Source organism: Nuphar pumila, chromosome 16 (genome assembly GCF_984573655.1).
Source record: "Nuphar pumila chromosome 16, dmNupPumi1.hap1.1, whole genome shotgun sequence".
NCBI classification, from domain to species: Eukaryota; Viridiplantae; Streptophyta; class Magnoliopsida; order Nymphaeales; family Nymphaeaceae; genus Nuphar; species Nuphar pumila.
Window position 1 is genome coordinate 63,062,749 of NC_143264.1, and position 24,354 is coordinate 63,087,102.

At 38.1% G+C, this 24,354-nt stretch overlaps 1 protein-coding gene across 4 annotated transcripts in view; it reads right to left on the minus strand.

The window, feature by feature from the left end:
• Positions 1 to 24,354, minus strand: part of LOC149813357 (transmembrane protein-like protein) — a 79,368-nt gene that overhangs the window by 17,254 nt on the left and 37,760 nt on the right. For all 4 annotated transcript variants that reach the window (XM_089992012.1, XM_089992013.1, XM_089992011.1 and 1 more), the window contains one exon: positions 9,863 to 9,942. In XM_089992012.1, the coding sequence (XP_089848138.1) occupies positions 9,863 to 9,942 (80 nt within the window). The remainder of the gene's footprint in view (positions 1 to 9,862; positions 9,943 to 24,354) is intronic.

Genomic DNA, 24,354 nt, shown 5'->3' on the forward strand with positions numbered 1-24,354 from the left:
ATTTTATATATATAATAGGTAGATACATATACATATATATTAATATATGTATATGTATTACCTTATATATATATAATATATATTACATTACATGATTATTTACATAATTTAATACCCCCCCTCAAACTTAGGGTAGGATGACCGAGAGTTTGCTAAGAAGGAAGTTGAAACGCGGAGCACACAAGGCTTTAGTGAAGAAATCCGCCAACTGATATTCTGGCGTGACATATGGAAGGTCAATGATTCTTTTGAGGTATGCTTCCCGAACATAGTGACAATCCATCTCTATGTGTCTGGTCCGCTCATGAAAAGTGTGATTCTTAGCAATATAAATCACACTTTTGTTGTCGCACCATAGCTTGGTAGACTCTTCAATTGTGATCCCCATGTCTTCCAGCAACTGATGAATCCAGAATGGGGTTTTCGCTGTCTTTCGGTCCTACGAAGGTTTTCCTCACTTTGAGGAGTAGTCCCACTACCATCATCATATCTTTCGAGGGCACTTATGAAAGTATTCCTATCTCTATGAGAGTAGGTTATGGGATCTCTATGCGGTTCTTCGTTGATATGTTGATGAAGCGTTGAGGGCTCAGGATGGGTTTCATTATTACTTAGGTCATTTTGATTTGATTCGTCATCACTAGAATCATCATCTTCTGTCAATAAATCAAACAGAAAGGAATAGTCTATATTCTCGTCATTAGATTCAAGTTTTTCGAAACCACTAATATTTTTCAAGAAACTAACATTTCTGGAAACATATAGTTTATCACTTTTAATATCATAGCAACGAAAGCCTTTTTGAGTTTCAGAATAACCAAGAAAGGCACAAGGAATGGCCTTAGGGGAGAGTTTGTCATTTTTATCAGTAAGGACAAAACACTTACATCCAAAAACCCTTAACCTGCTATAATCAGGTTCTTTTTCGTATAATTTTTCAAATGGGGAAATCTTGTTCAAGTTTTTAGATGGAAGTCTATTTATGAGATAGACAGATGTAAGGGTTGCCTCAGCCCAAATGGTTTTTTTTTCAGAATGTTTTGTGAAATGAGCAAAGTTCGTGTTGTTTCAATAATATGCCTATGTTTTCGTTCAGCCATCCCATTTTGTTGTTGAGTTTTAGGACAAGACTTTTGATGAAGAATACCATGATTTTCAAGATAACTTTTGAATTCATTGGAAAGATATTCGTCACCCGAATCGGTTCTAAAAATTTTTAAATTTCCATTGAATTGATTTAAAATCATCATATGAAATGTTTTAAAAGTAGAGAAAACTTCATGTTTATGTTTAAGAAAGTATATCCAACTAAATCTAGTGAAATCGTCCACAAAGCTAACATAGTATGAGAAACCTCCCTTAGATATCACCGGAGCCGGACCCCATACATCGGAGTGAACAATTTCAAAAGATTTTGTTGTAAACATGGATCTTTGAGAAAAAGGAAGACTTTTCATTTTCTCAAGAATACATTCATTACAAACAAAATTTTCATTACAAAGATGCTTAATAAAAGGCAAATAAGAGATTTTAACAATGTTGGGATGACCCAATCTCTTATGCCATACATGAATATCTTTGTTTTGAGCAACATTACAAAATTGATTCTTGGGAATTTTGAGAAAATCAAGATAATAGAGGTCTCCTCTCCTAGAGCCTTCCCCAATCAACTTCCCGGACTGACGATCCTGTATCTAACATTTATCAGAAGAGAATTTTATATTGCAACCATAGTCCGAGAGTTGAGAAACAGAAAGTAAATTTAAGTTTAGTTTTGGTATAAGACGAATTTTTGGAATAAAGAAGTCTTGTTTTTCAAAATTGCCCATTCCTTTAATTTCAAGAGGTGTTCCATCCGCCGTTGAGACAAAAGATAGAAGAAAATTTTTAGAAAAATCAGAAAGAAAACAAGGACTTGGAGTCATATGAAATGAAGCACCGAAATCTAGGAGCCAAGATGTCTTACCGAGAGAAGAGGAGGATGACATAGCGGCTCCAGAAATGCCTCATTTGAGAAGAGGTTGAAAAGCATCCACAATTTGTTGAAGCGAAAGAGGCTCATTTGATGAAGAAGGTCGTGCCTCTGATTGGGATGCCAAAGCCGCGGCAAGAAATTTCTTTTATTTGGGACAAATGGGTTTGATATGCCCCGGTTCTTTATAAAAATGGCAAGTTAATTTGCTATAGTCTCTTTTGCCATATCGATCATTTCCTCCTTGTCCTTGATTTTTGAAATGGGGAGGTTTGTATGTCTTCATATTATTTCCGGGTCTTGACACAGCATTAACCGCTTCATAATCATTTTGAGAAGGTGTAGCAAGGATGCTAGGATTATTTTTACTAATCACCATATGGGTTTCCTCACCACTTAGCTTGGTGATAACATCTTCAATAGAGGGAGATGTGAAGGCGGATAGAAGAGAGGACCGAATTTGCTCGAATTCGGGTCTAAGACCATTTAGAAAGTTGAAGAATTGATCTTCCTCTAGTTGTTTGTGTCTTAACTCAATAGCTTCTCCACTCCATTTTGGTTCGAGCATAGCAAGCTCGTCCCAAATAGATGATAGTTCGGCAAAATATTCTCGAATAGACAAATCGTTTTGTTGAAGGGTCAAAGCCTTCTGTTGGAGGTAATATTTGTGAGATAAGTCCCTTGAAGTATACATTTTCTCAAGGTACAACCAAGCTTCATAGGCCCTTTTAAACTTAATGATGTTGGCATTGAGCTTGGTTTCAACGGATGAAAAAATCCAAGACAAGATTTTGAAGTTCTTCATCTTCCACTCATCATGCCTTTTGGAATACTCTTCTAGGGCCTTTTGTCTATCTTCACCTTCAAGAATCTTAATATCCCCTTTCTCTATGATAGTAAGTTTGGGTTCGGGTTCCGATATGAAACCTTGAAGGTAACCCCAAAGACCTTTCCCTTTGATATGGGCTTCCATATTGTCGGCCCAAACATGGTAGTTCGAACCACTAAGTTTAAAACCAAGGGAGAAGTGAGAGTCTTTTTCACCCATTAGAGAGGGAAGAAAATAGAAAATAATGTAAGGAAACGACTTTGAATATATTAGGTTCAATAATGAACCAATACACATGCACATGAAGTGCGAATATACCCACTAAAGAGGAAAACACAAGCACATAATGTGCTAACACATAAACCCACAAAGGGGCAAAAATGCCTATAAGGCATAAGTTAATATTATTGAAGAGAGGAAGGGTGTAACACCCATTACATGGAGCAAAAGCTCCTCCAAAGTTGTGAATGAATTACAAGGGGGAGACCCCTATTTATAACACAAGAGAGGAGCCACATAGGGGGCTCCCAAAGGAGTCATTGGGAGCCCCCAACGACTCTTTGGGGAGCCTCCCTAGGTGGCGCAAACCACAAAAATGAAAAAATGAAAAAAAGAAAAATAAAAATAAAATTACAAACACATTCCAAAAGGAATATGCGTAAAAAGAAGAAATGACTAAACTACCCCTATGCCTAATAATAGAGAAATATATATTTTATATATATAATTAGGAAGATACATATGCATATATACCATATATGTATATGTATCATCCTTTATATATATAAAATATATATAAGATTACAAAGATTGAATGATACATTTTAACAAATAATACGTACCTTAAAGGATTTTCAAACCTTTCTTGACAAAAGATGCTTCTAAAATATTGCCCGAAGGAGATGGTTCACTTCAAAACTTCACCAACTTGAGGGCACGTTTTTCGAAGCACTTCACAAGTGAAGAGATGCACAATCCTGCTTCTTCAACGAGGCTCTGATACCATGTAAAAGTATCTTCAAACCAGAGTTACCAGTCGAGGAAGCGGGAAGCGGGAGCGGGAAGCGAGGCACTTTCAAAAATTTATGAAGCGGGGAAGCGTGGGACCACTTAGAAGAAAATTTTGAACCGTCTCGGAAACGAACCTGAAGCGACCTAGGAAGCGAACCGGAAGCGAGGGGGAAGCGAAACAAATGGGGGGGGGGGGAAGCGTGGGGGAAACGTGAGAGAAACGTGGGGGAAGCGCGCTTCCCATAAAAGGGAAGCGTGCTTCCCAAAAAAAGGGGACGCTTCCCCTCACGCTTCGGAAGCACGGCGTTTCACGCTTCCCCTTTTGCTTAGGTGCTTCCGGTAACTCTGCTTCAAACAAGATACTAAGATCAAGACCTTAATATTCTTGATAATAAACCCGGCACAAATGCACAATAAGAACACTTTAGAACACTTGTGCACAAAAACACAACTCACAAAAAGTCACAAATGCATAAAAATAATGGAATCACTTTATTGAGCACTTGGGCTTTGACTCAAAGCCATGAAGAAATACAAAGAGGAGAGCCCCTATTTATAACAACACAAAGGGAGCCTTGGAGGGGCTCCACTCATAGACGTTGGAGCCCCTCCAACGGTCACAAATGTGACCGTTGGAGGGGCCCAACGTCTATTTGAGTGAGCCCCCCAAGGTACCTTTTGGTACTTTAAAAAAGAAAAAATAAAAATGAAAAGAAAACAAAAAATAAAATAAATTTATAATCACATTCATAAAGTGAATGTGCGTAAAACAGTGGAAAAGACTAAACTACCCCTACGGCTAAACAAAAAGAAATATATATTTTATATATATAATAGGTAGATACATATACATATATATTAATATATGTATATGTATTACCTTATATATATAAAATATATATATTACATTACATGATTATTTACATAATTTAACAATATCAACTTGTGAAATCACGCAAAAGATCAAAATAGGGAATAGAAGAATACGTTGGAGAATAGAAGAATAAGGGGAATAAGGAGAGAAACTATCAGATCTGATGGGTAAAGGAAGAGATCTGATGCAGATTTTAGAAATAGAAAAATACGTTGCAGGTAAGTACGTTGGCTTAAAAAGAATTCAGGAAGAATAAAGAAAACGAAGAATAGGTAAGTTCAGATTTGAGAGATACCTTGGAAGCCGTTGGAGAGGCTCATAAGAACAATCAGATCTTCAGAATACGCCTGGTGCTCTGATACCATATGAGAAAATGGTTAGAGAGGAGAGAGACTCTGATGGCTGTGTGAGAATACCCAATTTAAGGTTTGCGGCAGCTTCTCATTAAGAACATACAGATACAAAATTAGGGTACGAAAATACCCATTACATGATATGTTAGAATTACAACATGCCATTAATGAGCATGTGTTTAAATTAAACAAATTGAGTTTGGATCTTGAGATCCAGACCCAGTGAATGACAATGTCTTTTCATTAACTAGGGTTACCGAAAATGCTATAGCACTCAGGGAAGCGCGCTTCCCTGAAACACGTCACTTCTAAATCGTGTCGCTTCCGAAACACGCGGGGAAGCAACCCTTTTAAATGGGAAGCGTGCTTCCCATTATGTTATTTAGTGTTTCCCATTTCGCTTCTCACTCGCTTCCAATATCAAGAAGTGAATTTTCAATTTTTTTTTTTTGGGGGGGTGGGGGTGCTTGGAGCCTTTAACAAAATTTTTTTGCCCAATATAAGAAAAACTCAATTCCTATTCGCTTCTCACTCGAATCCTAGGTCGCTTCCCTCTTTGTTTCCTCTTCGCTTCCTAGGTCGCTTCCCTTCTCGCTTTCGAGATGATTCTCAATTCGCTTCTAAGTCATCCTGCACTTCTCGCTCCCTAAAATTTTAAAAGTGCCTCGCTTCCCGAATCACTTCTCACTCACGCTTCCTCGACTAGCAACTGTGGTTTTAACAGTAATGTGGGAATGAGGAGTCTTCACTAAAATTGATACACAATATTTATGAGTAAAAAACTAGAGATTGAAGTAGTAGGAAGAAAACAATGTTAAGTTCTCATAGTAGGAAACTACCTTGTAACAACATAACTTAATATATGCAGCCACATGTAGCCAAAACCTTATATTTTGAGACCACCACGGAAATTTGGGATGAAGTGTAAGAAAGGGGATAGATTTCATAATTAGTATTATGGCGAACTTCGAAGCATATGGAATGAATTAGTAATTACAACTATGTTTGATGTCTTATTGTGCCAAGAAGAGGGAAGAATAACATAAGAACAAAAGTTTTTTGTTTTCTTTGAAGTCTCAATCTGGAATATGAACACAAAAAAGCTAACATAAAGGGAAGAGATGAGCTCCCTTTTCTTGAGATCAGGTGTACACCTATACAAGCAGAAGAAAATAGAAGGAGCTTTGTAGGATTTCAAGTAAGGAACACTTGGTTCTATTAAAATACATTTCCCAAGTCATCCTTTAACAAGGGGGAGTTGGAGCAAGCATGTGTCCAATAGATCAAAGAATGATAACTAATGTTGAGAAAGATAAGCTCGAATATTCCCATCCATGGAACAGCATCGGGTCTATGCAGTAGACCAACACGAGTGAGGGTTATGTAAGTTGACTAGTCAAGTTATGCCTTTAGAATCTTGATTCCAAAAGATGATATTGATCTATGGAAAATCCCCAAGAGTACGTAAAATAGAAAATGTTCATTTTAAGGACAAACCTCTATAAAAGTGAAGTACTGCAGAATTATCCAAACAAGCCTTATGACTTACAAGAGTGGAGGAAAAGGACAACTCTGATAAGATAACCTTCAGTAGGCAAGGAAAGCTCATGGAAGCTCTCTTTCCAAGTGCCAATCTCATGATTAGTAGACCTCCATGCCAATGATAACTAACCACCTTAGTGCAAACGAAAAAGACACTAACAAACTCCTCTCATAGCAGACATAGGAATGGGAATGTAGTAGGCATGGAAATGGAAATGTATGCGCACTTGGCTGCTCTTGCTAGTAGAATGCGCACGGAGAACGGAGAGGCTTAATGAAAATGAACTAACGCTAGCGTTTCATGTCTTGTCTATTCAATCACTTTGATGAAAAAGTCACACCTATCATTGAAGCTCTGTCAGTTCAAGCCTTTTGATGTTAAAGTCACTCTTGTATATTTTATAAGGTGGTAAGGCTTACAATATTGTCCAAAATGTGGCCTCCAGAAGAAGAAAAAAAGAGGAAGCAACTATGGAGAAAAATACAATCACCTAAAGATAAGAGGAGAGAATCAGAGAATTGGAGAATAGAGGTATTGAAGGCTTGAAGCTACAAACTTGTCAGAACTTCCACTTCTTCTCATCCCCATCATGCTCAAAGAGATAGCCCTAATCATAACTTCATAGTACATAGTTCTTGGATCATTGTTTCAAGAGTAATGTACCATATGACAAGTGTGAAATCCTTGTTTTTAAACTGTTGTTCTTATATTAGACAGATTACATTAAAATTGTGAAAGGAATGGAAAAGGGGTAGTTGAAGTTCCAAAAACTTCTTTAGATTCTATGCTTCATGTTCCTATTCTTGTTAACTTTTCTTAGTCAGTTCTTTTACCACAAGTCTAAATTTCAATATATGCTTTCATCAATCTTTTTTTGTATGTACACGAGGACGGAGGCCTATAAGTGTTGAGAGAATTCCATGCAATGATATCTTTTGGTCCCTAACCCCCCATATAAGCCACAAGTAAGAAAATGGAGTTGTGAACAATTTATTTACTATGTCACACGGACTCGGCTAGGGAGGCGCCACACTCGAGTCGACATGCCCCGACACGGGTGTGGCTTCGGACACGGCCCGGACTCGGTCAACGTTGAGTCGGACTCGGTCAACGCCGATTCAGACACGGTCAACGTCGAGTCAGACTCGGTCAACGAGTCCAGGCCGAGTCTGTCTTTTTTTGGGCTTGGTCAACATTGACTGAGTCCAAAAATTGTCCATTTTTAGGGTAAAAAACAAAAAAAAAGATCTTTTTATATATTTTTAAAAATATATATATAGCATGAGTCTCAAACATAAGCCCCAGAAAAAAAATTACGGGGATCGCTGCCCCCCTACGCCCCCCCTGGACCCCCGCCCGCTGACCGCAGCGGGACCCGTGCCGAGGGGAGCCCCCGGACCCCCTTTCTGCAAGGGCAAAAGTACAATTTGCAAAGTTTATAAAAACACTCATACTGGTGCCAAACTTTAGAGGACAATATCCACATATATGCACACAGGATATATATATATATATATATATATATATATATATATATATATATATATATAGTCGAGTCCCCGTGTCCAAATTTTTTAAAATTGCGCCGCACCCGTGTCGCACCCGCACCCATGTGACATAGTTTATTTATCAATGTAATAACATCATTTTGACAAAGTTAAATAGTTCACACAGTGAAATTAAGATGAAAAAGAAGTTTAATTATTTAATCTACAGTCCCAGAGTATGGACGTGTTATGTGCAATCAGCAAAGCCATTTGGAACAATTGCTTTCAAAGTGCATGGGATTAGAAACTCAACAAGATGTGGAGATGGAACATGATTCTAGTTGATTATATATGTATCTAAAACTAGTGAAGATCGATTGCTGAAACAGGATGAAAAAGTTTTCAAAATCAGCAAAGTTGATGGAAAAAAGAAATATTATTGGTTTATTTTTGGTCTATATAATCTTTATAAAAAATTGTGTATTGCATACATCACCATCAATATGCCATTTCTAATAAATGCGCAAAATTTCACCTATCAAACTAGATGCAATGATACCAATGAAATTCAATGCAAAGTCAGTGTTGTGAAAGGCGCGCTTCAACTCAAGGTGAGGGCCTTCGTGCCTTGAGCCACACATGTGTAGCGCAAAAGGCCTGAGGTTTGCACCTCAGAGGCCTTGAGGCATACGCCTTGAGGAGAGGCGCTCCTCAGGATAAGGCGCACACCTCAAAATGGATGGGTCAAAGATCCCATTTGACACAAATTTAATACTTGAAAACAAAAAAAAGGGGGGGAGGCCTGATGGGTCCTCTCTCTCTCTCCTTTTTCTTCGTCCATTCTTCTCCTTCTTCCTCTCTTCTTTCTTCTTTTTTTCATGTTCCCTTCTTCTTCCCTCCTTCCTTTTCTTCTTCTTCTTCTTCTTCTTTTATCCTCTTTTTTCTTCCCTCTTTTTTTTCTTCTTCCTTTCTTCTTCTTCTTTTTAATGACTGGATTTTTTTGCAATTAATTGACTATATAAAAATTGTATATGTCAATTTGTTTAGTTTGTTTATGCTTCAGTTTGTTTATATAAAAATCATATATGTGAAATTGTTACTTTCAGATTGTGTGATTATTTGCAAATATGCATGTGACTGTGCATGTACATGTACTTGACTGTTAGATCATGAAAATTTAAAATATTTTTTGCTAAATGAAAATGTTTGCTTTTTTGTTTGTGATACTATGTGTAGACATGGATCATTATGTATGATTTTAGTAGTTAGATAGAGCTCATTTTTCAAGCAAGCATGCATGAAAAATTAGCTTAATGTTTCTTTAGAACTTTAGATGAATTTGTGTGCATTATATGATGATGTTGAGGAATTTGATTGTTAGTGACCAAGTTGTTGAATTAATGTTACTTTTACATGTTATTCTCATATTTTCAATATTTATTTGAGATTTTGTATTTCTTATGGGTTGTTGCTTCATCAATAAAGCATTTGTTTTATTTATTGTATTTTTAGATATTTTTTAGTTTTTTTAAAATATATTTTTGAGGCTTGCGTCACTTTATATTTTGGTGGAACGCTTCGCAACGCCTCAACACTTTTCAGAACATTGATGCAAACATAAACATTTTAAAATTCATTAAAAAATCATCATCATCATCATCATCATCATCTTATTATTAGTATTAATTATTAATATTGTTGTTATTGTTATTACCATTAATGGTTGAGCGATCACCTTATTAATGGTACATGTAAAATATTTCAGAATAGACATCCAAAAAGATAGATCATACCTTCTTGCGGATTGACCAAAATGCGGGAAGAAGTGCAGCCCCATTTGATATAATCAGAGAAATTGATTGCCATATGTGCTCTACACTTCAATATGTAACAGAATGTATTTGAGTCAGATAACACTATCGTCAAAACAGAAACAAAAATATGAAACATGTTAAAGCAAAAGGAAACCAAAACTAATAGAACTTCTATTAGAATATGAGAATAAAGCAGCAACTTTGTTTATTATTAGACTTCACATTACAAAGGGGAAAATAAGAAAACAAAATGATGTACATGGAATAACTTTAGCATCCTTGCCCACCCTTACCCTTTTTAGCCTACATTCTATTCTTGTAGGTCAGTCTTATTTTGAGACCAGAAAGAATGGAGAACTTCTTTTCTTCTTATCCTTCTCTGAAAGATATATATATATATATATATATATATATATATATATATATATATATGTGTGTGTGTGTGTGTGTGTGTAATGAAACACAAGTGCACAAGAACAGTGCCACTAAGGGCTACAATGTGTGCACAAACACAAAAAACCTCTAATGGGCAAAATACAATAAGTCACAAAGGGCTAACACAGTCACAATAGGAGCAAGAGAGCACAATAAAAATAAATAAGATTTTGTATTAAAATGCTTAAGAAAAGCATTAACAAAGAGAGGGACAGAAACCCTCTTTAAATAGGCCACAAGGCAGCTCAAAGAGCTGTTGGGGATCTCCCTGTTAAAATACAGTTTGCGTATGGATCTGGATCCAGATCCATACGCATGTTAAATGAAACACATGCTCAATACAACTTCATTAATGGCATTCTTGTAATATCTCTGATATTACAAGGATCATTGTATATCTGTTTTGTTTTATAAAGTTTAGGGTTTGGAGGTCGAGCCATCGTGTGCCGCCCCAGCCAATTGTGCATCTCCTCTCTCTCTCTCCCCCCCCCTTTTCCTGTGCAAGCTGAACCACACATACATCCATACGAAATTTGTCATGGTATCAGAGCTCGGGGTTGCGGAATCCTATTAGAGGCGTGTTCAGCGAGATCTGAAGAAACAGCGTGTTCAGCTAGATCTGAAGAAACAGGTTTTGGCTTGTCTTTTCCTTTCTTTTCCTTTTTTATTCTCCTCTTTCAGCCCTTCTATGCAACTCGTCTTTCCCCCTTTTTATTCTCCTCTCTGAATCCTTCTATGCAACTATTTTTTTTTCTGCTGATTCTCGTTCATCAACGTCTGTCAGTCTTTCCTCAACATCAACGACTGCAGCCACATTGCTGCAGCCATCGACGACTGTCAGTCATCGTTTCTTGATTCATCCATTCTTAACGTCTGTCAGTTTTTCCTCAACATCAACGACTGCAGCCACATTGCAATCATCATTTATAAGTGTTCCCCTCTCTGATTGCAGCCTGTTTGATTCATTTTTTATTGTAGTCACCATTTTTATTCATTCTTTAATTGCAAACAATCTCTTTGATTCCAGAAATTTTTCCTTTCATTTATTGCTATTTTAGTGTTCCCTGTGCAACGCCTATAGGCAGATTATAACAGTTTACACTCTCAAACCTGTTTGTTTCTTTTCATTCGTTTTGTTTGCTTATTCATTGTCCCATTGATATGGATTACTCATCGTCATCCGGTCCCTCTGCAAATTTCTTGAGTCAGCTCGTTACAGAAAAACTTACTCATTCTAATTTTTTGACTTGGAAGAGGCAAATCCTTCCTTTTATACGGAGTCAGAATCTCGATGAACATCTGGATGGTTTAGTTCCTATACCACCACAGAAGTTTTTAATTCATCTCATTGTAATAAGCCAGATATTTGGCATAGTCGTTTGGGACATTGTAGTCGGGGTTTCGTTGAAAATCTTGTATCTGATGGTCTCCTTCCAGAGTCTAGTTTATGTTCATTTTTTGATAATAATAATAAATGTTCTTCATGCGAACTCTGCAAAAGCCATGTTCTTCCTTTTCATATTATAAATAAAAGAGCTTCAAAGCCATTTGAGATTATTTGTTCCGATGTTTGGGGACCCACACCTATTTCTTCTCTTTCTGGCAGTCGTTACTATGTTGTTTTTATTGATTCCTATTCCTGTTATACTTGGATATATTTCTTAAAACACAAGCATGAAGTTTTTCAAATATTTCGGGAATTCCATTCGATGGTCAAAACAAAGTTTACTTGTGATATTGTGCATTTACAATGTGATGGTGGAGGAGAGTATTCATCGAACGAGTTTATTGCCTTTCTTCGGGATAAAGGAATAAGTCGACAGGTTTCTTGCCCTCATACTCCTCAACAAAATGGGGTTGCGAAGAGGAAACACAGGCATATTGTCGAGAGCGCGATGAGCATGTTACATGATAGCAATGTGCCCGTTAGTCTCTGGACAGAAGTTTTTCACACATCTGTTCATATCATAAATCGTCTTCCTATGGCACTTTTGGATCGGAAATCTCCCTATTATACTTTATTTGGGCAACATCCCTCTTACGATGAGCTGCGTGTTTTTGGTTGTGTATGTTATGTACATATTGATTCATCTCTGCGAAATAAGTTTCAGAACAAGGTTGTCAAGTGCAGATTTGTTGGGTATGCAGATGAATACAAGGGTTATCGATGCTATGACTCTACTACAAAACGTATTAGGACCTCCAGAAATGTTGTTTTTGACGAACGAAATTTTCAGGTCAATGACTCTGCAGCGTTGCCACCTCGAGAATTAGAAGTATATGATCCATGGATGAGCGCAGATCTTTTTGCTAATACAGGAGAAACATGTCAAACAAATTGTCCTTCCTTCGGCTTGAGTAGGGAGTTGAATGACTCACAGATGCATGTTGAATTATCTCCAGTTGAGCCACCCCCAGTAGAACGCTTCTCTGGACAGATATACACTAGACGAGACAAAAATACAGAGCCGAGGAATGTGGAAAGCATCGCCAATGATCCGGCTCAAAGGTCGTCACGTATTAAGCATCCTATTCAATGATGGGTGAGTTATGAGACCTTCTCCCTTGATTTTCAGTTGTTTATGTTTCAGCTCACAAAACAGGATGAACCCACTTGTTTTAATCAAGCTCTTCAATCCCGTCATTGGACTGAAGCTATGAATGAAGAAATGGAAGCTCTTCATGAATGCCAGACTTGGGAAATAGTCCCTCGGCCAGAAGGAAAGAATGTAGTTGGCTCAAAATGGGTTTATAAAACAAAGTATAATCCTGAAGGAAGTATTGACAGATATAAGGAGCGACTTGTTGCTCGAGGATTCACACAACAATATGGTGAAGACTACGATGAAACTTTTAGTCCGGTAGTCAAAATGGGTACTATTTGTGTCATCATATCCCTAGCAGTCTATCGAGGTTGGAGCCTTAGCCAGATGGATGTTAAAAATGCATTTTTGCATGGAACTTTGAAGGAAGAAGTGTATATGGAGCAACCTCCTGGTTATGCCGAGAAGGATCCTACTGCCTGGGTGTGCAAACTAAGGAAATCTCTGTATGGGTTGAAACAAGCGTCCCGTTCCTGGTTTGAAAGTTTCTCTATGCAAATTCAGAGTTATAGTTTTAGAAGATACTCTCTAGATCACTCACTCTTTATTTACCAAAAGGCAGACATTGTTATACTTCTTATATATGTTGATGACATTGTGATTGTAGAAAGATGCACTGAACCCTAGGTAGAGAGAGATAGAGAAGAGAGAGAGAGAGACGGCTGCACAGGGAGAGAAAACTCGTTAACTTATTATTAGGGCCTCTCTCTATGTTAAATAGAGAGAGGCTTAAAAGAATAATTACAACTAAGCCCATTATGAAAACATAATTTCAAATAGCATCTAATATGAAAAAAAACTTCACTTAAAACCACCTATTCTCAACACTCCCTCTCAAGCTGGAGCATAGATATCAATCATGCTCAGCTTGTCACAACATTTTGAGAAATTTGGTCTAGCAAGAGGTTTTGTAAACATATCTGCAACTTGGTCTTCCGACTTTAGATATTTGGTAGTGATATGACCAGCTTGAACCATATCCCTTACATAGTGGCAATCAACCCCAATGTGCTTTGTTCTCTCATGAAATACAGGATTGTTAGCTATATATGTTGCAGCTTTGTTATCGCACATCATGGTCATGGGAGAGAAAACCTTCACCTGAAGATCATGAAGAACAGTACGAACCCACATCAATTCAACAGTTGTTTGGGCCATAGCCCGATATTCTGAATATGCACTCGACCTAGAAACCACATTTTGTTTCTTACTTCTCCAAGAAATCAAGTTGTCTCCCAGAAACACACAGAATCCTGTGATAGATTTTCTATCCACTACAGATCTTGCATAGTCAGCATCAGAATAGGCCACTATCTCCAGAGTTCCACCTTTCCTGAACAATAACCCCTTTCCAGGAGAAGATTTTAGATATATGAGAATCATAATAGCTGCATTCCAGTGTACCTCAGTTGGTTTGCCCATAAACTGACTAACTTTGCTTACTGCTAAAGCAATATCCGGCCTGGTCACAGTTACATACAGTAGCTTCCTTACTAGGGAGCGATAGCTTTTGCTATCAACCGGTTTTGACCCTTCTTCAAACAACTGAACTTTATGGTCCATGGGAATATTTGCTGGTTTAGCTCCCAACATTCTTTTTTCCTTTAATAAGTCAAGAACATACTTTCGTTGAGACAAAACCATCCCTTCACGGCTCCTGGCAACTTCTATACCCAGAAAATACCTGAGTGAACCAAGGTCTTTTATAACAAAGTGTTTTTGAAGATGAGCCTTTGTGGCTTCAATAGCTTTCACATCATCTCCTGTAAGAATGATGTCATCCACATATACCACCATAACAACTATGTCAGAGCTAGTTTTCTTTATAAATAGTGTATGATCAGTTGCTGACCTATTAAAGCCAAAGCGTGACATCACTTCAAACAACTTTTGAAACCATGCACGAGGACTTTGTTTCAAACCATAAATCGACTTTCTCAATCTACACACCTTCTGACACTCCCCCTTAACCTCGAATCCTGGAGGTTGTTGCATGTAAACGGTCTCAGATAAATCCTCATATAGAAATGCATTTTTCACATCTAATTGGTATAAGCTCCAACCATGCTGAATAGCTACTGAGAGAACAAGACGAATGGTACACATCTGTGCAACAGGAGAAAAGGTTTCAAAAAAATCAATACCATATGTCTGAGTATACCCTTTGGCTACTAATCTGGCCTTGTACCTTTCAAGAGAACCATTCGATTTGTACTTTATTGTATATACCCATTTACACCCAACAATGTCAGCATTTGTTGGGGAATCAACTAGATCCCATGTATGCTGAGATATTAAAGCATCCATTTCTTCTTGCATAGCCAACTTCCAGCGATTATCAAGCTCTGCCTGCTGATAGTTCAGAGGAATAGTTTCAGCAGATAAGGCTGAAATAAAAGACTTCATCTGATTTCCAATTCTGGCATCGAAGACAAAATTAGATATGGGATATAAGGTACATTGTCGTGACCCCTTTCGTAGAGCAATGGGCCTGTTATCATCATCATGAAGATCACTATTGTTAGTAGAACTTACCTCAGGAGAAGAAGAAGATGAAGGCTCTTGCGGAGGTGGAGCTCTACGCACATATACCAATGGAGGATTATTAAATCTGGAAGAGGATGAAGTTTGGTTCGGGAATGAGGGCACAGATTCCAAAGGAAAAGGAGGTATAGGTAATGGAAAAGACTCAGCTAGATCAACCTGCAGTGGGGAACCGGAAATGGAGTAATATGGAGTGGATTCCAAGAAAGATACATCTGCACTGACATACTCTCGACGAGAAATAGGATCATAACATCGATATCCCTTTTGATTTTTGGGATAACCTATAAATATGCATTTTGTAGCTTGAGCAGCTAATTTATCACGGTCAGGGCCAAGTTTGTTTATAAAACAAACACATCCAAATATTTTTGGTGAGAAAGAAAAGAGTGGGGCATTAGGTTTTAGGATATGTAATGGAATTTGATCACCCACAGAAGACGAAGGCATGCAGTTGATCAGAGACCACATACATCTGCATGAAGAAGTTCAAAGACTTTATTACTAGACTGACTCTGACTCGAAGGGAACGAATTTTGATGATGCTTGCCCAGCTGACATGCTTCACACTGAAAGGACGTGGTGGAAGGAATCTAAGGAAAGACCGAATGAAGCTTTGACAATGAAGGATGACCAAGACGGCGATGCCATTGAACAGGACTGAATGAATGTTCCACTGCAGCATGAACAATACCCATTGGATGATGTAGGTAGTAAACTCCCTTTTCTTCATAGCCTCCACCAATCTTCTTCCCCGTCAGCAAATCCAGAAAATGACCCTATCGGATCAAATATTACTCTACAGTTTTGTTCTTTTATAAGGCAACTAACAAAGAGTAAACTTTGAGGAAATTTTGGAGCATGAAGAACATTTTACAACTGTAACGAGGAAGATATAGAAATATTTCCCTGACCAACAACCGGGGAGGAGCTCCCATCGGCTAATAAGACTCCAAGTTGAGCATTAATATCCTTTAGATCTGAAAAAACATGTGAATTTCCACACAAATGTCTGGATGCACCAGAGTCAATAATCCACTTACTGTCAGTCGGATGAAGATGATTTCCGGTTGAATAGGCAACCCCAGCTACAGGAGGGGTGAAACTCAAAGGACGAAGAGCTATCAGCTCATCATATTCAGCACGACTGAGGGTGATACTACTGTCACTTGCAGAGATATTCTTCTGTGCCTTTGTTGCCTCGAGAGTAGTAACATTTGCTTTAGGGCATATGACTTTGATGAAGAAGAGGTTGGCCGGCCATGCTTATCCCAGCAACGATCTTCTAAATGTCCAGATTTTCCACAAAATGTACATTGAAGCTTTCCTCTGCCTCCCATACCTCGTCCTCTAATGTTCTGAAGATTTCCACGCCCATAACTAGATGAGACAACTAGAGCAGATGACTGAGTCACAGGCTGAGATTGTGGAAGAGAGATCGCAAGTCTACTCAGACGATTATATGCCTCAGCAAGAGTAGGTACATCTGAACCAGTCAACATTTGGACTTTTGCAACAGAGAATTCTGAAGATAAACCTGTAAGAAACCGAGCAACCATAGTTTGTTCTTGATGATCCTTTTGTTTCGAACAACAGAGGGGTCTGTGAGCATTAAGTCTTTCAAAGGCAGCTTTGACGGAGGCATAGTACTGGGCCAAGGTTTGATCTCCCTGCTGTAAATTATATATTTCTTGTTCAACTTGTAGGATACGACTCACATTAGTCTCTTGTGAGTACGTATCTCGAAGATTGTCCCATATCTGTTTGGCTGTATTATAGTAAATTAAACCATCTGCAATATGAGGTTCGACACTATTCATAATCCATGACATAACTATGTCATTATCTTCATCCCAGGTAACATATTTTCTCACTTTTTCAGTGGGTTCGTCTTCCAACAAGATATGTTTTCTGCGATGTCCAGATACCGACATCATAAAAGTTCTGGACCACCTGGCATAGTTAGTTTCATTCAACCTTACAGACGAGCCATACAAAAAGGGATTGGCAAATGCCTTATACTCTCCAATATTTTCCAATTTGGAATCATATTTCGAAGTTTGAGCCATACTTCTTTTCAGCAAAAAAAAAGGACAGACTCCAATCAACACAGGAAAAACGTGTGTTACACTCACACACCAACCAATATGACAATCAACAGTTGTTCACACACACAAAAAAAACACCACGACAGTAAGGAATAGCGGCCCATAACACGAGTACTTTCCCAGCACAGCAGGAAATCTAGCCTACAGTTTCCACGACAGTAGTGAACGCAGCCCACAAACATGAAAAATAGTTTTAAATTTTTTTTTCAACACATCAGTGAATCACGACCAACATAACTCCGCATACGCAGAACCTGTTTTTTTTTTCAGCACATCAGCGAATCATGACCAATATAACTCTGCATACGTAGTGTTAAAATGTACACTCAAAATCAATATTGTAAGTATAAATATATATACTTATATACATAGAAATACGTATACATATATTATATGTATACGTATCTCTATATATAAGTATATATATTTATACATTTTTCTCCTTTTTTACCCGAAAGGGTATTTTTGTCATTTTACATTTTGCGCATATTCCATTTGGAATATGCTGTAATTTTTTCCATTATTTTTATAATTCTTTTACTGTTTTATTTTTCTTTTTTGCACTCTCAAAAAAGTGCATTGGGGGTCTCCCCAATAGAGTCGTTGGGGAGCTCCCAACGGTCACAATTGTGACCGTTGGGAGCTCCCCAACGACTCCTTTGGGGAGCCCCCTCTTGCACTCCTTCTTTCTTGTATAAATAGGGGTGTTCCCCCTTTGTATTTCCTAAGCTTGAGAGTCTCAAGCATTTGCTTTTTATGAAATACATGCATTATTGCATGTTTATTATTTATACGCTTTTTGCGTATTTTGTTCAAGTGTTGTGAGAGTGCTTTTGTGCACTTCTTTTTCTAAAGTATTTGTGCGTATATGCGTATTGTCTCTTCGTAGACAATTTTACATGGTATCAGAGCTCGATTGGTGATCAAGGATCGTGGGATTCTTCTTTTTTCAAGTGCCTCGAAAACCGTGCCTTCGGATTCTTAGAAGTAGAAGTGGTGGATCTCGCTTCTCAAATATTTTAGAAGGATCTTGTGCAAGCTAGAAGTTGAAGCATTGTGTTGGTACGCCTCCCTCTCCTTTTCTTTACTCCATAATGGGTGAAAAAGAGTCTCACTTCGCGCTTGGCTTCAAGTTGAATGGGTCCAACTACCATATTTGGGCCGGGAACATGGAGGCTCACATAAAAGGTAAAGGATTATAGGGTTATGTGCAAGGTTCGATTCCGGAACCGGAACCCAAAATAACCATGATGGACGGAAATGAAATCAAGATTCTTGAGGGAGAAGAAAGGATCAAAGCTCTTGAAGAATACTCCAAGAAGCACGACGAATGGGAAATGAAGAACTTCAAGATTCTTTCTTGGTTCTTCGCATCCGTCGAAACAAAGATTAATGCCAACATTATCAAGTTCAAGAAAGCATCGGAAGCTCGGCATTATCTCGAGAAAATGTATACATCAAGAGATCTTTCCCATAAGTATTACCTTCAAAAGAAGGCTTTCTCCCTTACTCAAGGTGAAATGTCCATTAGGGAATATTATGCCGACCTCTCCTCCATTTGGGATGAGCTTTCCATGCTTGAACCAAAATGGAGTGGAAAGGCAATTGAACTCCGCCACAAGCAACTTGAAGAAGATCGGTTCTTCAACTTTTTGAATGGGTTAAGACCGGAATTTAAGCAAATAAGGTCATCACTTCTATCCTCATTTACCCCTCCATCTCTTGAAGATGTTCTCACCAAATTAAGTGGTGAGGAAACTCGTATGAGTTTATGTAAACAAGGACCAAATGTTCTTGTGGTTCCTTGTAATCATGAAGAAAACAATGAGATTAATGCCGTATCAAGACCCGGAAATAATGTAAAGACCTATCGTCCTCCTCATTTTAAATTTCAAAATCAAGGAGGAGATAGTGGACAAAGAGGAAAGAGGGACTATAGCAAGACTATTTGTCACTTTTGTAAGGAACCGGGGCATATCAAGCCCGTATGTCCCAAATGGAAGAGACTTCTAGCTATGGCCACCATCGGTGTACCACAAAAGGAAGAGGCCTCATCAAGTGGGTCACTCTCGTTGAATCAAATAGTGGAGGCCCTTCAACCTCTTCTCAAGGGAGCTACATCCGGCGCCGCCGTGTCTACCTCTTCTATTCCAGGTAAAGTCTCTTGGCTTTTGGACTCAGGTGCATCTTTTCATATGTCCCCAAACATGTTTTCACTTTCCGATTTTTCAAAACATGCTTCTCCATCCTTTGTTTCCACTGCGGATGGAACCGCTCTTGAAATTAAAGGAATAGGTAATTTTGAAACTCAAGATTTTTTCATTCCAAAAATTAGATTTATACCTAAACTTAACTTAAACCTTCTCTCTGTTTCTCAACTCTCGGACCATGGCTGCGATATTAAATTTTCATATGACAAATGTTTAATACAGGATCGCCGGTCCGGGAAATTGATTGGGGAAGGCTTTAGAAAAGAAGACTTATACTATATGGAATCTCTCCAAGTTCCAAAATCTTTTTGTAATGTTGCCCGGAACAAAGATATAAACATATGGCACAAAAGACTTGGTCATCCTAATGTCACCAAGTTATCTTATCTACATTTTGCAAAGGATCTATGTAAAAGTTCTTTTTCTTGTAATGATTGTATTCTCGGAAAAAAGAAAAGTTTACCTTTTGAGCAAAGAACTATGTTCTCATCTAAAACCTTCGAAATTGTTCATTCCGATGTTTGGGGACCCGCACCTGTTGTTTCAAAAGGAGGCTTCTCTTACTATGTTATTTTTGTGGATGATTTCTCCAGGTATTCATGGATATATTTCCTAAAGTACAAACATGAAGTTTTTACATGTTTTAAAACATTCCACTCAATGATCAGGAATCAATTCAATAGTAATATAAAGATTTTTAGAAGTGATTCTGGAGGAGAATAACTATCCAACCAATTTAAAACATATTTTGAGGATCACGGAATTATTCACCAAAGATCTTGTCCTAAAACCCCTCAACAGAATGGATTGGCCGAAAGAAAACATAGGCACATCATTGAGACCACTAGGACCCTGCTTATTTCTCAAAACATTCCTAAGAACTTTTGGGCTGAAGCAGCCCTCGCTTCTGTTTATCTGATAAATCACTTACCATCTAGGATATTAGGAAAAATATCTCCTTTTGAGATCTTATATAAGCTTGAACTTGATTATAATAGGTTACGTGTTTTTGGGTGTAAATGTTTTATACTTACGGATAAAAACGACAAGCTCTCTCCCAAAGCTATCCCCTGCGCCTTTCTTGGGTATTCCGAAACTCAAAAAGGGTTTCGTTGCTATGATCTTCGAGATGATAAGTTATATGTTTCTAGAAATGTAACGTTTTTAGAAAATGAGAGTGGATTTGAAAAAAAAATTTCTCAACAAGAAAATTTTGATTACTCATTCCTTTTTTATTTATTGGCTAGTAACGATGATATATCTAGTGATGATGATGTATCATCAAACCACGATGAGGATGGTGATGTTGAAGAACATAACCCTCTCAATGATCAAGAAAACAGGATTTCAAGTGATCCGATAACCTACTCCCGTAGAAACCAAGGCACCTTTAGAAGTGCCATTGACCAATATAGTGAGCTTGTACCTACTCTCGATCACCGAAGATCTGAGAGAAATAGGAGACCACCAACTCGGTTTGTCTCTTTTGATTCCTTTTCACCCCGGTATAGGGCTTGTCTTAGTGCCATTCATTCTTATTTTGAGCCAAGGAATTTTGAAGAAGCTAAAAAATGTATAGAATGGCAAGAAGCCATGCAGAATGAACTTATTGCTCTAAAAAGGGCTGGAACTTGGGATTTCCAAACTCTACCCATGGAAAAGAAAACTATAGGTTGTCGATGGGTTTTTAAAGTTAAAACTAAAAGCGACGGATCCCTGGAAAGGTATAAAGCTCGCTTAGTTGCTAAAGGGTATGGGCAAGAGTATGAAATTGATTATGAAGAAACTTTTGCTCCTGTAGCCCGAATGGTTACAGTTAGATGTCTCATTACTATTGCATCTATTAAAAATTGGAACATTTTTCAAATGGATGTGAAAAATGCTTTTTTAAATGGTGATCTTAACGAAGAAGTATATATGGATGCCCCACCAGGCATGAAGATTCCTGAAAATAAAGTTCTTCGTCTTCGAAAGGCTCTCTATGGATTGAAACAGGCTCCCAAAGCCTGGTATGATAGATTTACCAGTGTAATGTTGGAAAATGGTTTCTCCTCATGCTATACTGATACTGCTCTATTTACTAAGAAATCTAAAGCAGGGATTGTCATATTATTGCTCTATGTTGATGATATGTTAATTACAGGTGATGATGTTCAAGGAGTCAAGGGTATTAAGTCCGTCTTGACTTCAAAATTTGAGATGTCAGACTTGGGTTTTCTGACATATTTTCTTGGAATTGAGGTTGCTTATTCGCAACGTTGTTATTTTTTATCTCAGTTTAAACTTGCTTGTGAGATTATTGACAGATCTGGGATTTCAGATGACAAAGTATGCGAAACTCCTGAAGTTGTGGGAGCAAAAATGAAAATTGACGATGGTGTTCCCTTAACCGATCCTACCCCTTACAGGCAGCTGGTAGGTTCGTTAATGTATCTTAGTATTACTCGACCTGACTTATCACATGCTATACACATCGCCAGTCAGTTTCAGCACGCTCCCACAACCGTTCATATGAGTGCTGTTCTTCGCATCGTCAGATACTTGAAGGGCACTGTAAATAAGGGAGTATTTCTATCTTCTTCTTCTGATTTAAAATTACTTGCTTATACTGACTCAGATTGGGGAGGTGACCCTAGTAACCGTCACTCCACCACTGGTTTTTGTGTTTTCCTAGGTGAATCTTTGATTTCATGGCGGTGTAAAAAGCAACAGAAAGTCTCTTTGTCATCCACTGAAGCCGAATACAGAGCCATGGCATCCACTACCATGGAAATTGTGTGGATTCGACAACTTTTGGAAGATATGGGAGTACCTATCCGAGAACCAACAAAGCTGTGCTGTGACAATAAAAGTGCAATCTATATTGCCAAAAACCACACCTTTCACGAGCGAACAAAGCATATAGAGATGGACTGCCATTATGTCAGAGAAGAATACTTGAAGAAGGTCATTGATCTACCATACGTGACGTTTGAGTATCAACTTGCGGACTTCTTCACAAAAGCTCTTTGTTCGCCTAGATTTCATTTCCTTCTGGACAAACTTGCGGTTATCACACCGTAAGTTTGAGGGAGGGTGTTAAAATGTAGACTCAAAATCAATATTGTAAGTATAAATATATATACTTATATACATAGAAATACGTATACATATATTATATGTATACGTATCTCTATATATAAGTATATATATTTATACATTTTTCTCCTTTTTTACCCGAAAGGGTATTTTTGTCATTTTACATTTTGCGCATATTCCATTTGGAATATGCTGTAATTTTTTCCATTATTTTTGTAATTCTTTTACTGTTTTATTTTTCTTTTTTGCACTCTCAAAAAAGTGCATTGGGGGTCTCCCCAATAGAGTCGTTGGGGAGCCCCCAACGGTCACAATTGTGACCGTTGGGAGCTCCCCAACGACTCCTTTGGGGAGCCCCCTCTTGCACTCCTTCTTTCTTGTATAAATAGGGGTGTTCCCCCTTTGTATTTCCTAAGCTTGAGAGTCTCAAGCATTTGCTTTTTATGAAATACATGCATTATTGCATGTTTATTATTTATACGTTTTTTGCGTATTTTGTTCAAGTGTTGTGAGAGTGCTTTTGTGCACTTCTTTTTCTAAAGTATTTGTGCGTATATGCGTATTGTCTCTTCGTAGACAATTTTACACGTAGAACCTGTTTTTCAGCACATCAGCGAATCACAACCAACATACCTCTGCATACGCAGACCCTGAATCATAACAGAGGCTGCTCCCCAGACATATACAACTTGACAGCCAGTCATTTTTCAATCACTAGCAACACCACTACGAGTGTGATTGTTGTTTCTCCCAAAAACCAGGAAGTCACGACATGAAATCACGAAACAGAAAAAAAAATCGTGGCCCAAACATCAGGGAATCACGGCTGAGATAAGACTCGGCACCAGGGAGTCACGGCAAGGCAAACATTCATCAGGGTATCACGGCTGAACTAAGACGCGGCACCAGGGAGTCACGGCAAGGCAAAATAAGGCTCGAAAACAGAGAATCACGACAGGAACTCACAGCAAGAAAAAAACTCGGCAACAGCAAGCATCCACGACCAGCAGCACGCCCAGATCTGTCATCAGATCTTAAAAAAATTAATCGCTAACCTGATTGGAAAGATATTTTCGTTCGATCGTAGTTTGATCACGATCGATCACGCTCCCACGATCGACTGTGCTTTGATCACAATCGATCACGCTCCCACGATCGACTGTGCTCTGATACCATGTAGAAAGATGCACCGAACCCTAGGTAGAGAGAGATAGAGAAGAGAGAGAGAGACGACTGCACAGGGAGAGAAAACTCGTTAACTTATTATTAGGGCCTCTCTCTATGTTAAATAGAGAGAGGCTTAAAAGAATAATTACAACTAAGCCCATTATGAAAACATAATTTCAAATAGCATCTAATATGAAAAAAACTTCACTTAAAACCACCTATTCTCAACAGTGATCACTGGGAGCTCAGATAATCATGTGCAAGACGTGAAGCAGTTTTTAATGAAAACTTTCAAGATGAAAGATTTAGAGGAGTTGCGGTACTTT